General features: G+C 28.6%; 3 protein-coding genes across 5 annotated transcripts in view; all 3 read left to right on the forward strand.

Moving 5' to 3' along the window:
• LOC108569545 (dopamine N-acetyltransferase-like) overlaps positions 1–11,741 on the forward strand; it is a 13,975-nt gene extending 2,234 nt beyond the window's left edge. For 2 of the 3 annotated variants that reach the window (XM_017931132.1, XM_017931133.1), the window contains exons 2-3: positions 9,847–10,349; positions 11,274–11,741. In XM_017931132.1, the coding sequence (XP_017786621.1) occupies positions 9,847–10,349; positions 11,274–11,487 (717 nt within the window). In that variant the 3' untranslated portion in view covers positions 11,488–11,741. Of the gene's footprint in view, positions 1–8,200; positions 8,441–9,846; positions 10,350–11,273 lie in introns of those variants that run through there. The other variant, XM_017931131.1, reaches the window with a different exon arrangement.
• Positions 11,742–12,514: 773 nt separating this feature from the next.
• On the forward strand, positions 12,515–14,674 carry LOC108569539 (zinc finger CCCH domain-containing protein 14). Its single transcript, XM_017931124.1, has 5 exons — positions 12,515–12,645; positions 12,749–12,791; positions 12,849–13,373; positions 13,431–13,669; positions 13,724–14,674. The coding sequence occupies exons 1-5, from the start codon at positions 12,607–12,609 to the stop codon at positions 14,657–14,659; spliced, it is 1,782 nt and encodes a 593-aa protein (XP_017786613.1). The 5' UTR covers positions 12,515–12,606; the 3' UTR covers positions 14,660–14,674.
• Positions 14,675–14,830: 156 nt separating this feature from the next.
• LOC108569542 (dnaJ-like protein 60) lies at positions 14,831–15,830 on the forward strand. Its single transcript, XM_017931127.1, has 5 exons — positions 14,831–14,965; positions 15,024–15,117; positions 15,165–15,334; positions 15,390–15,563; positions 15,619–15,830. Exons 1-5 carry the CDS (start codon positions 14,898–14,900, stop codon positions 15,794–15,796), a joined length of 684 nt encoding a protein of 227 aa, XP_017786616.1. The 5' UTR covers positions 14,831–14,897; the 3' UTR covers positions 15,797–15,830.
• Positions 15,831–16,666: the final 836 nt, after the last annotated feature.

Here is a 16,666-nt window from a genome sequence, read left to right on the forward strand (position 1 = left end):
ATTCAATCACATTATTTTTTCAAGCTGTAATAATTTGTAACAATAAGATCGTATAATTTAAATACGGACGGTTTGAGCTCAAGGAGAGTATTAACAAAAGGAAGGAGTTATTTATACAGTAGGTCATTTAAACTAGGTGTGACGTTGTTGTAAAAGGAGTTTTCCTGTATTATCATTTTCGAAGATATATATAATGATATATCCTGAAGGATTTTTCTGGTTTCACACGCATATTATGTATATTCAGGCGAGAAACTCGAGACGCAAGTGAACAAAACCATAGTTGTAATTCATATATCTCTCAGTTCTGTCGCAATAACGTTTTTTTATTATCTAGAATTACAAATAGAAAATTGTATATAAAAATTGGTTTATGAAATTAGTTTTAATTGATATTAGTCTTTATTGTGATTACGGCTGATATTGTTATTTACGTTTATAATGGTTCATTTTCTAGAAAATTGAGAAATATTTAAATACACACATTCATTGTTTACTTGATATATGTTTTTTAGTTAAAGTTAAACAAAATATTTCGGAGATAGTACTTAAACAGGTGATCTATATCATTTTGTTGTTATAGTGAAAATTCTTACATTAATAAAGCAAAACCTATGCATAATAAGACAATAGACTTGACTCTATAAATGGAAAAAAACCAAATTAAGAAATAATTTTGTGTACTAACTTTTAAGAATTTCTTTGTTTTGAAAACCTCAAACCGTGCTATCGTAAATCCGGACTGATAGAAACCGCACTGTGCGAGGCATTTCTCATGTTTCCTGCTACAAAATCTAATGAATCGCGAATGATAAAATTTATTCTTAACCGTAATGTTACTTACTATGATTTAGCAAACTCGTAATTTAATATATTTATAATATTATGTACAAAAAAAAAATGCCTATTAAAATGTAGTATACGAGAAATAGTAAGATCAAGGTTGTTGAAAGCAACTGGCGTTTCTTCATTTATTTTTTACATGTTTTTATATGGTATAAATACAAATTATAATTACAAATTATCCGAGTACATTTTCCATCTCCGCACCCTTTGTATATTCCACCAGATTTTTTTAGCAGTGTATATGCGGGTTTGATTGAGCTGAATTGAATTTAAGAATCGGATAAGGAATATATCGATCTTATCTGTTGCTAACAGAAATCCCAGGCTTTGCAATTGAAGGCGGTTGGTCTCCTTGGAGACCAGAATATACAAACTTGCAGTGCTGGGTTTCGCCCAGGCATCAACGATATCAATAATGATTTACGCTACGCACGAAACAAGTGTTAGCATTTACCGTAGTCTATCTTTTGTTGATACGTAAATGCCCGATCCTTAATTAATATTCATACATTAATTTTTTTTTTCTTCAAATTTTATATTCAAAATTGTTTTAGACAAATCTATGCTGTATGATGATTAAGCGATTTATAATAAACTGTGGTTTATTATTAATTGTTTATTAGATAATAATTGGTCAAATTCCATTACATCAAGGATTTATTTATCTCATAAATCTCCAGTTAAACGCTATAAAAATAACGTTTAATTGAAACCATTTATATTAAATTAATAGTTTAGAAGCTATTTATGAACACTTGATGCTTCATTCATGATGATTACCTGTAATTTACGATAGTGCATTTCACATAACACGCAGTCATTTCTTAAATAAAATAAAAAATATATTCTGAAGTGAGTAAAGATTTATGCCACACTTTAAAATCGATACAAATATGCTTCAATATAAAAAAAAACAACAACATAAAACTCGTTTCTGCGTACCATGAAACACTGCTTCAGTGACGTTAGTCAACTAAATATTATATATGCGACACAGTTATATGTTTATTTTTGTATTCATTAAACTATATCCATATTGATTCTAAACATATAGTGTTATATATTCCAAAACGCGTGTTAATAAAATTATAAACAAATTTTAATTGAAAATAATTAAGAAAATTACTTCCTCAATTAAATTAAATATAATGCTTTCATTATTTATTTTCCATGAAATTAAGTTAACATTAAATTAATTGTATATTATGGTCGAGGTTTAATTCTGATTTTGTTTTATCTACAATACAATTCTGGGAAGCAATTTTTTAGTAATCTTCGTTAATTGTTGAAGCCTTGTAAGACGAATCAAGCAGAATTAACCACAACTCGAAGAAAAAAATTTACTACCTGCTGCACATAAATATTCGAGTAAATGTTGTTATGTTGCTTTCTTATATTTATTTAGTTGACCTTCGTTTGATGCAAAGTTTTTTTTTATTAAAAAAAAATGAAATGGTAACAAAGAAATCTGAAGTTCAAATTATTAATCATGCCTGTTATATATAATTTTGATTGATATTTTTTATCCTATACATTCGGAAGAAGTTTTGATGATGAAACAAATAAGTTGATGATCTCTTTATTTCAAATTTAAGTAAATACAATATTGTTATATACTTTCGTAAAGAAATGAATGATCTGTTATTTATGTATATGTAAATGCATTAATATTTAAATATGCAGTACAGATACTAAAGATTGAATAATTCGTATACATTACCATGTATAGTGTAGGTTGATGTACTTAGTGATTACAGATTTATGAGACTGGCTTTAACCCTGCATCGTGAATAAACGATTGTAGTGCCGGAGCAAAGGTGATCGACTTTCATACGGATTTGCTTGCTCTCCAAACTATTTTTTTTTATACAAATAATAAAAATACTGAGTTAATTTTTGAGGATTCATTCGAGTCTATTCAAGTAATATTTCTACAACATATTACAAAGAATTATTAAGAAAACTCTTATTTAATATTAACAATATATTTGTTTAGTCTAAAACCTTAAAAATATTATATTATAGAAATATTTAGAAAACATTATTAAATAAATTCATAACGATATGTTCATTTTTAGCATGAGATATACAGTGGAAACTTGCGAGTTTAATCCGTTCCACATTTTCCAGATTTTTACTCTTATAGTGAAATACTCGTATAGTGCGCAATCCTGGACTTCTCTTTTCATCGTCACTCGTTATGCGAAACGTCGCTCGTTAAGCGAGTAATTTTTCTTACAATTCATTTTGCTTGTTGAGCGAAATACTCGTTAAGCGAGGTTCCATTGTACATTGATATCAATTACAAACTGACAAGTAATTTAGATTAAACTTGGGATAAAATTCAAATGGATTCTCTCGAATTGTGTTTGCTCTTTGCTCACGCACAATTTAATCTGTTGTTTGCTATTGCATTATAGATTTATGCGATAATTATAAATCGATATTTCGTTTTTTATTTTAAGTATTATTTGCTCGGAAACTAATTGATTGACAGTCTAATCTTTACTGATAACAATCAATATGCGTTACGATTCCTGCGAAATAAATAATTATAATGCTTATTATGCATATCCACATTATATTAATAGTAGATTCTTTTTATTATTACGATCGAATTATTGTCACAAATATAAAGAGATGTGAAATGAAATCAAAAGCTTATACATTGGAACCTCGCTTAACGAGTATAATCCGTTCTAGAATTTCCAGATTTTACTCGTATAATTAAATACTCGTATAGTGAAACAATTTTCCCCAAATAAACCAATGTAAAATATAATGTAGCAGGCGCACAATCTGATACTTCTCCTTTCACTGTGAAAACGTCGCTCGTTAATCGAGTAATTCTTACAATTTATTTTGCTCGGTAAGCGAGGTTCCACTTTACATAAAAAATCAATTCTTTTACAGAAATAGAAACTCAGATAATAATTATTTATATGTATGAAAAATAACATAAAAAATATAATAGGTTTTCATAATATAAAAATATTAAATTGGATATTCACACAAATCTCTTTTATATAAATTAATAACTGACAAACAGAAACGTAAAGTATCATTGTTATGTTGTAACGTAGTTATTTTTTAGTATCTTAATTATATAAAACTTGGTATAGTGATTTTCGTATGCAAAAGTCGTACAAATCAAAAAGTAACCATTGCAAAAGATCACAGGTCTGTCTTTTCTCTGGTATTAGATTATTATTACTTTGGTTATTAAATGCAATACATATGAGCCAATTAATCTAATTTAATTACACTACATAATAATTAAATAAATAAATCACATGGTTAATATTCAATTAATTGATTGACAATTATCGAATATTTGCATAAATATTTCTTGAAACAGACGGTGTTGTTTGCCTCATATAGGCAATTTTTTTAAATACATATTAATGATTATATTTTCATCAATCTTATTAAAATACCTGGAATAAGATAAAAATAAATATACATATGATTGTATATATTATAAAATCATATGAATTCCTTTCCACTCAATCCTTTGATGAATTACAATTTATTAAGCATAATTAACGATTGACAGTTATAAAAAAGAGATGACGTAAAATGGAAAAATTTCAATGGGAAGGTGATATTCTGCGTTTCCATTTTAACCTCTTAACTCCAAATGTAACATATTAGCGACTACGATCGTTACTACAACAGTAAAAATCATATTTATTTATATGTTTTTATAAAACAAAATATGTTTGTAAATTTAAATTATTTAATTCCGGCTTTAAAGAAGATAAGGAAATATCTATATAGGAAGATTTGATGATCGAGGTTATTATTCTCCAAATCTTCTGAGTGCGGTTTTGCGGCATTGACTCCAATTTACTAAATATTTATTACTTTTATTTGCTATTTACTCCTGTTTTTCTCATAGGTCATGGACTTTTGACTAAAATCTGCTTTTGTTATAACAATATATTCATTTTCTTCTATGTTCTACAAAAAAATCTTCTTTTCATAACATTCAATTTATTAAATATTTATTATTTTAATGTTTAATTTTGTCAAAATTCATTTTCTTTAAGGCTCTACAAAAATCTCATTTTCTTAACACCTTTAAAACGATAGAGAAGACTTATGTAAATAGAGACATGATGTTTTAATAGATATGTTTATTTTATTATTATTGCGTTACATTCGCTCCACAGAAAGTAAACACATGTGTTATAACTTAAACTGAAACATAGATTATGCAAATAGAAGCTATGTACTATTTCTGAACTACTGAATTTGAATTACAGCAACAACAAAACATTACTTGCAATTTTATAAAAATCCTTAATATATCAAAATGTAACGTATTTGCAAAATAATTATATAAAGTTACTGGTATCGATATTGTGTATTAGATTGTTGTAGAATTTAATTTGTAAACAAAAAGTCTCTTTATATTAGTTTCTTTTTTACGTCGACTTGGATTAAATCAATGTTTTCTTGCAGAAATTGTAATGCATAAGCGAAGCTTGTTAAGGATTATTTATTACAAATAATATAAAAACGCAACTAAAAACGTAATTATTATAATCATATACAAATAAATGTGTAAATAAATTAATATATGGAAATCCACAGTGTTACGCACATAATTAATCAATCTGCAGCAAATTAACGTTAAAGGCGAAAAGCCATGTGCGCATAATTATATAGACAAGCGTGAAATCAACGATCAGAGTCAATAAGCAAATAATGGTACTACTACGTGTGTAATTAAGCGTTCATAGATGTATGCAGGTGATTTTCGGTTTACAAACCGTATGCATTTTATTGCATGAAAACCTTGCAGCGCCGAATCCAACCTTCTGCATATCATTGATCCCGAAATTATAGCCCATTTTAACGTTGCAAACTGCTGCTCCCATTGATTCACCCATTTAGATACTTTTCTTTAGTCATTTACTTACTTTGCAATTCCCCCAGTTCGTACGTTCATCTAACGTGCAAAGAAATGTAATTGACATTACACAATACGCAATTAAAATATTTAAGTATGCACGATAAACAATCCATTGAATAATGAAGATGTAAAGTTAACATAAGTTCGTCAATAGAGACATTGTTATTCTTCCTTGAAAATTAAAAGCTATTCGTTGTTTTATTTTCAAAGTTCATAGTTCCAATCTCAACAACATTTTTTTATTATCTGGAATGATAATTTTACTTACAATACAACAATTTATCGTTGCGATATGGTATTAAGAAATCTAATAATAGAAATGATTATGGAAGAGAAAAACATTAAATTATTAAAAAAATAATAATTTTCTTATTCAGAAACCATTTCATGTGAAATAAAAAGCAAACCTACATTTTATTACCGGTTTTTATATGTTTTTTTTTGTCATTGTTCAATTATGTCTGAAGGTCATATTGAAAATACATTTTAGTTTTATTTTTGTATTGATAATACCTAATATTTTTTTCATTATTTATTATATTTAATACAAAGAAAAACGTCGCTTGTAGTAAATTACGAACATAAGCAAACTTCGCTTAAACCTTATTTTAATACTGTATTGAGTTTAGTGTTTTAGTGTATACTTGCATCATTATCATGTTGCATATAAAAACAAATTTCCAATTTGCAGATTTAATAATGATTACAAAATTTATTGTTTTTTTTTTTAATTTTTCAATCAAAGGACTATTGAAAACTGGAAATCTTTAATTAAGTAAGTTTGAAAATTAAAATAATTTACTTCTTAATATTCTTTGATCTAAATTATTAAAAAATCGACTACTAAATCGAATGCGTTACGCTTCACAATAAAAAAGTGGTCTTGTATTCTATCCTTTCAAATAAAATTTAACCGTTAAAAAAGTTTTGGTATTTCCAAACTCGGCCATAATAAGGTGAAGCAAGATTTAATAAATTGACGCATTCAGATACATCTTGAGAAAAACAAAAATTTGGATACGCAATACAATGATTGTTGTAACCCTGTAAAAATCATGTTTGTTTACTACTATAAAGAAGCAATTTATATCCATACCTCCAAATAGCCTCTAAATAATGCAACTCAGAAATGTTAAGGTCACCAACAAAATCTTCAAAATTTTCATATTTCGGTTCCTGAAATCAATTTATGTAAAGTTTTTTTCGACTGATTAAAACAATTCATTAAATAAATAAAATATACTTCTATTTCTTTATAGGAAGAATAATAAATACAATTTACATACATTATTCATCAATAATAATACATCATGTATATGCGTAGAAAGATTTGGTAATTATTAATGATCGAAACACGGTGTAAAAAAAAAACGAGTACTGAGTCCAAATATTAGCTTGCGTTCGGAAAACTATGTAAAGTCAATAAAATATTCCAAATTTAAATTTGTGTATGTACCGTATACACACGAATTCAAGGTTATTTATGAGATTGAACATATTTAAAAATTAAAAACCCTTAAATTTATTTTCTTGTTATTGAATTTAGAAATTGAATAGTTCGAAATTCCTTGATCAATTCAATATAAACCAGATTTTTTTGGTGCAATATTGTTTTACTTTTTAACTTAAATAAAAGTAAAACAATATTATATAATAAAAAAAAATGATTAAAACAGTTTCGAAAAGTTTCTATCAGAATCATAACAGATTAAATACATATGTTACAGACATTTATTTTTGGATTCATAAAATTTTTAATAAGAAAAGTTTGGTTTTCAATTATATTTTGGTAATGAAAATAATACAAATAATTACGACAGGAAAATTGCAATTTATACTTCTTGGATGTAAGTTATTTTATAGAATACTTAAATAAACTAAAGCTTAACTATATTTTGTTCTTTTTCTAGAAGAATGCACAAGATAAAAAAATCAAAAACAATAAGTTTTGATTTATCTATAAAAAGTAGTAACTTTTGTTACATTATTAGAAATATTTATGTATTTATATTTTTTATTTAATTAGTTAATATTGATTTAACATTATAACTTTATACTTAATATAAATCATCTGATTAACTGGAGGGAATTAAATAAAATAATCTTGTAAATAAGAATTTGTCTAAACTTTTTAATTGACTGTACGTTATAGTGGTTCGTACAAAAAGTATATTAAAATCAATAAGTATATAGTTTGCATGAGGAATTGAATAAGAAGTATTGTATAAAAATAAAAACACCTTTCATATATAACAATAATAAGATTCAGGTGCGGTTAATCGAACGTTGTGATTTTTTTTTCTGCTACCAATTTGAGCCAATCTCTTGTCCATGAACTAGACCATTAAGAAGTAGTTGCAGAAACACTGTATTCGTCCGCTACCGTTCGGCTCGAAACTGTTTTTCTCTCCACCAACGTCAGGGGGGTATATAAAATGGCTTGAATTTATGGCAGCAGCCAGTCGTACAGGCGGCGCGAATCCACCCACAACTACGCGAAATCACGATAATCCGATATACATCCGCAATACAACGTGCACAACAACGGAGATACCAATCCAACCCGGAAACGCATAACTTTATTATCAATAAATCAAGATGGCCGTCGAAATGCAATCTGCGTTTTTCACACTTCCTGGAAAATTCGAAAAGCTACGATTTTTCCCAAGCGTGGTAATTAATTTTCTATTTTTTTTTAAATCAAAATATTACATGCATAAATCATAGTTACATTGTGATGGTATTATCAAATACTATCTGTATATTACATTTCCACGCGAATGTTTGTAAATACGCGCAAATAATTTTATTTATAGTTTATTCTTGACCGCATGCCAGAAAGGCGAACATTCGGCTAATTGGATCAATTTATAGATCAGCTCATAGAAACTGCTACTTATTGTTCGTTTTCTTTTGTAAGAATTTAAATGTGATTCAGGATAAATTACGTATTTTATATGCAGTGGATAACTTAAAAGATATGTAAATATATTCATAATGAGACAGATTATTACATTAATTACAATCTAAATTATCTTGTAACACAGATTTATTAATTTTAAATACACATTATATTTATATAAGAAAGTCATGTTCAACAATTAACAAAGTACATCAAATATATGTAAATATTTAAATCATGTACTAAAAATTATAGCTTTTCTTGAAACCTAAACTATCTTGTAACAAATATTTTCCAAGTTTTTACTACTCTTGTATATGAAACTGATGCAACAATTAGAGGAGAGCAATTAAATTAGATGTCAATGTTAATCACATTCATTAAACACTAAATTATTGTGTCAATTATTTTAATTTAACAGGTAATTTTTGGTTTCCTACAAATCTCTACAAAAGCAGCATTTCAATTTAAAATGTGCAGAGTATAATTTATTTTTTTAAGCTACCAAAACATATTTACATATACTTCGTGCATCAAGGCCAACTTGTGTATATATATATTTATTTTAAATACATCTTTTATGGTCTTTCGTTTAATAATTAAACACAAAAAAACATAATGATTTGTTTAATTTATAGCATTGATCTTGGAAGATTCGCTTTTATGTGCGTTTTGAGGAAACATGCTAATTCAGTTCCGCATCTTATGTCATCATTTGTAAGGATTACGGCCATTCGCTCGGAGCATAATAGCTCATTTCCTAATAAACAAATTATTGTTTGTGTTGCTTATGTTTTTGTTTGCAGCGCTTGGTCAAAGTCTAAAAAAAATGTCATAATTATACACGCAGACAGATTTATTTTTTGTTTGTTTCATGTAATCAATTTACAAAAATTATTTGCAATTATAATTTAATAATTAGTGTAAAATTACTAAGAAAAAAGGAAACGATATATTAGACATACTTTGATACAACAGGCACTTTTATTACAGTTTATATTTCTCATAGAGGCTCATTAAAAAACATAATAATTACAGTAATTTGTCATGTGCATATGATTAAAACAAAGACAATCACTTTTTTTTATTCGAATAATTTAATTCAATGCCAATGGAAAAATTATATGACATTTTGAATCCAAATAGGATTTTTATTGTATGTACTTTTTTCTTGCAGTCTTCTGACAGCATGTCTACGCCTTCCACCCCGACGACCCCACTGAGTTCACCACCAGTGGAACCATACGATATTCAAATAATAACGAAGCCGGACGTGGAAAAAGTCATTGGTTTTCTACGCAAATTCTTCTTCCGCGACGAACCGCTGAATGTTAATGTGAAACTGTTGGAAGGAGACGACGCCACATGCTTGGAATTGGAGGAATTCTCGGTTAAATCCATCAAAGATGGTCTTTCTCTGATGGCCGTATCCGAATCTGGAAAGGTTGTCGGAGTGTGCTTGAATGGAGCTATGCGTAGGAACGATGTGGAAGAGGACGAAGAGGACTGTCCGAATGAAAAGTTCGCCAAAATCCTGAACCTTTTAGAAACCGTGGACAAACAAGCCGATATTTTCGGTAAATTTCCAGACGTGAATAGCGTGATGAATGTTAAAATCTTATCAGTCGATACAACTTGGAGAGGAAGAGGCATTGCCAAGCAACTCATGGATCGGACAAGGTAACCAAAATATTACGCAATTTCCATTACGATTAAATAAAAAAATAAAGCATTCTTCCCCGCTTCTGCTCTCTTTTTCTTGAGTGCTATTAAGCGCACATATTCAAGATAAATAGAATGATTTTGGATTCGTGATGCGAGAGTGAATTCGAGGATTTCATTCTCGCTCGTTTATTTATTGTACGGCTAAAAGCGAAAAGGAAGACGAGCCTCCCTTATTTTCCACGAGCCCAGAGGGCGGGGGAAGTGAAAGATTGATTCGATCCTTGACCCACTTTGACCTTTACCAATGAAAGCTTCTTCTCCTCCCTTCGCATTCCCTACCGTAACAATATTCGCATGGCACGCAAAATTATACGATTTATTTTATTGCGTAAATATTATGTAAGAAGTGCAAATGCAACGCAAATCAAATTTACAATTTATCAATTGAGCAAGGATACAAAACTTGTACTTGTAGACACATGCGTATATAATTTACTTTTTTATTCATTACTATTAAATTTAATGAGACAATACTGTAATCCAGCTTTTCGTGTTCGTAAGGATTCTAATCGGCTAGGATTTTGCAACTACGTAGCATCGCCTTAAATTTGTTCTCTTCATCACAACGCGTTAATGAGTAATATGAACAAGAATACAAAATTAATAACAGTTTGTGCAAATAATTGAAATTGATTCTGCTCATTAAGATAAAAATGATTATTGTTTGTCGAATATTTAGCAAATTGAATTGATTTTAATATTCTTGAATTAATTTGGAATGAATCAGCATAAATATGCTTGGTAAACAATATGTTTTGCAACTTCCTACAGGTTTTTCGAAACTTTATCGTTTTTTTCTTGCATATTCAAGTTCCTTCTCTTTATTGTTGAACTTGACAATGAAATTAATAAATACTTGTTTTTCTTTCCTTTTTGCAGAGACATGGCTCGAGAACAAGGCTACGGAATTATGAGAGTCGATTGCACGAGCAACTTCAGCGCCAGAGCGATCGCTCGTCTTGGTTTCGAGTGCGTCTACACCCTGAAATATGCTGATCACAAGGTCGATGGTCAAGTGGTCTTCGAGCCAGAACACCCTCACACCGAAGTGGCTGTCTACATACAGCGAATCGTGCCAAACAGCAACTTGTAAATGGATCTTTTAAGTACTTTGCTAAATGTATGCGATATAAAAAAAAGAATTGATATATGGTGTATGTATGTAAATAATATTCATGTCTGAGGCTATTCCTACTGTATTATCAAATTTGAATTGAAATTTAATGGAATAGTATCTGTTTTAAGATACCAATTTTAACTTGACAAAACAAATTATGTAATTATGCTGTCAGCTGTGTGATAATAATGTATTCTAGATATTTGTAAAATAAACTATTCCCAATGAAATTTAATTTATTTATTTTCCTTAAAGTTTCTTTTTTAATTAAGAAATTCCTGAATAAATACAATCTAATAGCAAAGTTGAAACAAATATATTTTAAAAGTTCATTGTATTTAAATTGAAGAACAGAAATACTACGATATAACTCTTTGTGTATGTATGAGCAATAAATTATTATTGTATTTAATTTATAAAGGCAAGTTACTATTTGGAATTAATTATTTCTATAACTCATACGTGAATTATATCTCAAAAATATATTAAACATTTATTTCGAACAATTTCATTCAGCGTCATAAAACTATATACAAATTTTATTGATTTTTTTAATAACTAGTTATACAATAAAGTTTAAATATATACATTTAGGTTTATAAAATATGAAGGATTCTTACAGAAGTTTAATGTTTTTTTAAACAAAATTACTAATGTGATATAATCAGTTCCTTCGTAATTTGTAAAATTGTATATTGTAATATAAAAAGTAAAAATATAAATAAATGTATGTATACCTTTGATTTTTTTCTCAAAATATGTAAGTAGATCACATAAATACTTCAATTTTGAACTTTTCTATACTAAAGTATAGATGTAGTTGCATTTCTTTTATATTTAAATTATAATTTTTATCTAATTACAATTTAAAATTTATATAATATATATACATATAATGTGTATACAAAGTTATAAGTTTCATTGATATAATTGTATCAATATTAATTTCAAGTAAAAATCAATGGTGTATGTTTGGTTGTATAAAATCAAATTGCCCATAAACGTAAGCTAAATGTCAATAATTATTTATACTTGCAATAAAAAATAATTTGGTATAATATTAACTGCAGAAAAGTGAAATATTTATGTATCAATATGACTGATGTTGGTATAGAAGTGGGCCAGAAAATGAGGGTAAGAAAATATAATGGTATAGGCGTTTTAAAGGATTATTCTAGGTTAAGTGTAATTGAACCTACGATTGAATTATAAATATGTTTTTCTCTATTTTGTTTAGTCTGCTATTAAAGCGAAGTTGACAGAACTAAATTGTTATGTTGGTGAGTAAACATAAATGTTATTCAAGTCTTTATTGTTTATCTTATATTGTATTTTAGATGATGAGCTGCCTGACTATATTATGGTTATGATTGCCAATAAACGGACTAAATCCCAAATGAAAGAGGATTTGCAGTTATTTTTAGACGCGAAGACTGTAACATTTGTTGATTGGTTACATATAGTTCTAAAGAAATTGAAAGAAGTACATGTAACTAATCCAGATGTCTTCAAAAAGCCAATAAAGAGAAAGTCCAATGAAATAACAGTCAACGAAGAGGATGAGGAAGAAGCAAAGAAAGTTAAAAAGGAAAAACAGAAATCAGAAGTTAAGTCATTGACTGATGATTTACCTATAACAGCTAATAAATTATCAGAAGCTAGAAAAATTATTGTGATGCAAGAAAAGAAGTCTGAACCAATCGAGGATGACAAATTTGATATTCCTTTATTGAGTGAAATTACATCTACCAATCAAATTGAACTCGAGTTGATTGAAAAGAAAATTAGGAATGTTAAAAGCAGACTTGGATTGCAAGTTGAGAGTGATGAAGAAATTAATTTTAAGAAAGCTCTTAAATCTGGTTAGTTGATTAAACATTGACAATTTTCTATCAATAACATTATGTGTCTATTTATAGAATTAGATATAGATGAATCCAAGCTGAAAGAAGTTCCTAGGAAAATTATAATTGAGAAAGAAGTAGAGAAGCCACGTTCTATTCATTCAAGAATCACGTTTGATAAGGAAAGGGATTCTTTACATGCAAAATATAATGCTATATTGAGTAAACATAAGGAAGCCTCACAGAAGAAATCTATTTTAGATAGATTAGGAAAGAAGAATGGAAGTACTGTTAAACAGGATAAAGTGCGTGAGGTAATATAATTGAATTTCTGTTGTTATTATATTTATTAAAATGTATATTTTTAGAACATTATGAGCAGGTTAGGAGTTAAGTCCACAATTACTGTTCCTACAAAAACGGTTAAAACTGATGATGCTACTAGCATTGAAGAAATAACAAAGGACGTTTCCAATGCAGTGAAATTGAAATCTAGACCTTTTAATTTGAGGCAAGCAAATCCTAGTTTATTGTTAAAAGCTGTAGCTGAGGCTCAGAAAAGCATTAGTCAAAAGCAACCGATTTCGAAGAAAATTATTGAAACTCCTGTAGAAGATAATGTAACGCCACTGTTCACAAGAAAGTATAAAGACAATACCAAAGCTAAAGTTTCCGAAAATGAAAAACTGAAATTGAAAAACATGTTGACGAGCATCAACGAGGGTGCTACACTTCATGCTGAACCATCTCAGTCATCGGAAACTATAGTCAGCCAGAAGTTTATAGTTACTTTGGACGGAGTGGATAAAACACATTTTCCAATTACTACCCCAACGAAGCGAACTCCGTCACCTATAGTATTCAATAAAAAGGATATTCCCGAAACTGCAGAAAAAGCAAGTAAATGTAAAGAACGATGCAAGTATTGGCCTGCCTGTAAATTGGCAGAGCTCTGTGAATACGTTCATCCTGTGAGCGGATGCAAAGCATTTCCGAATTGTAAGTTTGCCGAAAAATGTCTGTACGTGCATCCGCCGTGTAAATTTGAAGCCAGCTGTACACGTAGAGACTGCCCTTACAGCCATTCGAAGAATACTACTAGCAAGATTCTACCGGCACCTATTGTTGTACCCAAACCTTCGACGCAGACCTGTAAGTTCTTTCCGAACTGTAGCAACACGCATTGCGCTTTTTATCACCCACGTCTATGCAAATATGGATTGTTTTGCAAAAATCAGCTTGAATGTAATTTTGTACATTCATTGAAACCAGGCAATCTGACTTGGCGTTCTGAAAATAAATAATTTTGAAGGTTGTTACTTATTTAGATGTATTTAATAATATTTAAATTGATTAAATCAGTGTATGTGTTTGTAATGTATTCATTTTAAATTAAAGATGTTGAATTTAGTGCAATTTTAAACGAATTCCTAATTGGATAGTCAACCTCCATAGTAGTATTGTATAGGAAGTTGCAGAAAATTGGTAAGTCATCGTCTTGTCAAAAAAGGGGGCTCCATCAAAATTCGCTCCAATGAAATTATGATATATAGCAGCATTTTTGCAAAATTTAGAAATGATTTGGGCAATAGGTTACAGTTAATAAGACGGTACGTGAAGCAAACACATCTGGAATAATTATTCAAACCAAAAACTTATATTTACTAGAAATATTCACAAAAATCATTATGAAACATTAAATCTAAGAAGAGACTGTTCACAGAAAGATATTCGAGATGCCTACATCAAATTATCTAAGCAGGTTAGCAGTTCTTGCCAATTGTTATTTTCTATTAATAGTTCATTTAGTATCATCCAGATAAAACTAAGAATATATTGGATAACCAAAAATTCTCTGAAATCTCTGAGGCTTACAATACATTAAGTAAGACACAATCAAGAAGCAATTATGATTTGGGTTTAGCAACAAATGACAATGTTCATCACAATACCAAATATAGATATAGATCAAAAAGAAGGTATGTTTTGAAGGGGAATGATCATATTTATTTAATTAATTGATACATATTGTAGCCCCTTTCATGACCCAAGTCTTTGGAGAAACAGGAACAGAAGCTATGATAGGTTTTATGAGAGTCAACCATATTATGGGATTCAAGGAGTTCAGAAAGTTTCTAATGCTGCTATAGTCATTTTGTGTGTAATCCTAACATTGACTGGTTTTGGTTTGCAAATTATAGCAATTAGGTGAGTCAATTTTTCAATCCTGGTTTTTATTATTGTAAGTTGTGCCATATTTTAGGAATTCCATTACCCTTGATAGGGAAAGAATGAACGAAAGATCTTTTCTAGCTGCCCATGATCTATCTAAAAGTAGAGAGGAAGCTGAAAAGAATGGCAATAAGATTCAGTTGCAGAGGTTAAAAGATAAATTGAAGATCAGTGAATTTGATGAAAAATCAATCAGCAAAGGAGAATAAATAGAAATTGTATAAACAAAAAATACTAAATAAATTGAACATTTAAAAGCAATTATATTATGTAATTATTTTTAATATTACCATAAATTATTATAATTATTTTGTCTATTTTTCTGATAGATAAGAATATTATTATACACTGTATTGGTTTGGATTGATTTATAATTAAACTGTAAGAGAAAATAGAATCTCTTTTTATAGAACACAGAGCAATTCGTATAATTTAATTAATCACTTGAAACTCATTTAAAAGTGAATGAACGTTTAAAGTAATAGCTTCGATTGTATTGATTAACTGGAATCGGTATTTTTATGCAACACATTTTTAAACAAATTACACAGCGGCTTTCCTAAACTAGACGCTGGCAAGTGTAGCCGACGCCGAGTTTATTTTTCGCGAAGGAAATGGTTCGAACCTAACAAATGGAGCTGCTTTATAAATAATTGTCCTTTAGACATATTACATACATCGGTGCACTACTTGCGCATTTATGGCGATATTAGATAACTTGTTTAAGAAATGCAATTCGCGTTCAAGTCGTTCCGATGATCTAGATCTCATTCTCTAACACACTAATAGGAAGAATAATTTAATTTTGTAATTAAGAATGCTCGATAAATTATTATTATTATTATATGTTTATATCATACTTTATGTAATCGAATAAAGCAATCTAAAATCATTAATGTTTATACTAGTAATCTTTATTGACTGGTAATTGTCAATTAGTAGTAACATAAATTTACAATATTTCCATAATCTCTAATTAAATATGCTATATGTAAATACAAGATTGTATAATTAATAGTGTATGTTTCTGATATTAATTTCTGCTCAAATAAGTGCATTGCAGATATTATAAATTATGT

This window comes from Nicrophorus vespilloides, unplaced genomic scaffold (genome assembly GCF_001412225.1).
Source record: "Nicrophorus vespilloides isolate i.1.1-1 unplaced genomic scaffold, Nicve_v1.0, whole genome shotgun sequence".
Classification (NCBI taxonomy): Eukaryota; Metazoa; Arthropoda; class Insecta; order Coleoptera; family Silphidae; genus Nicrophorus; species Nicrophorus vespilloides.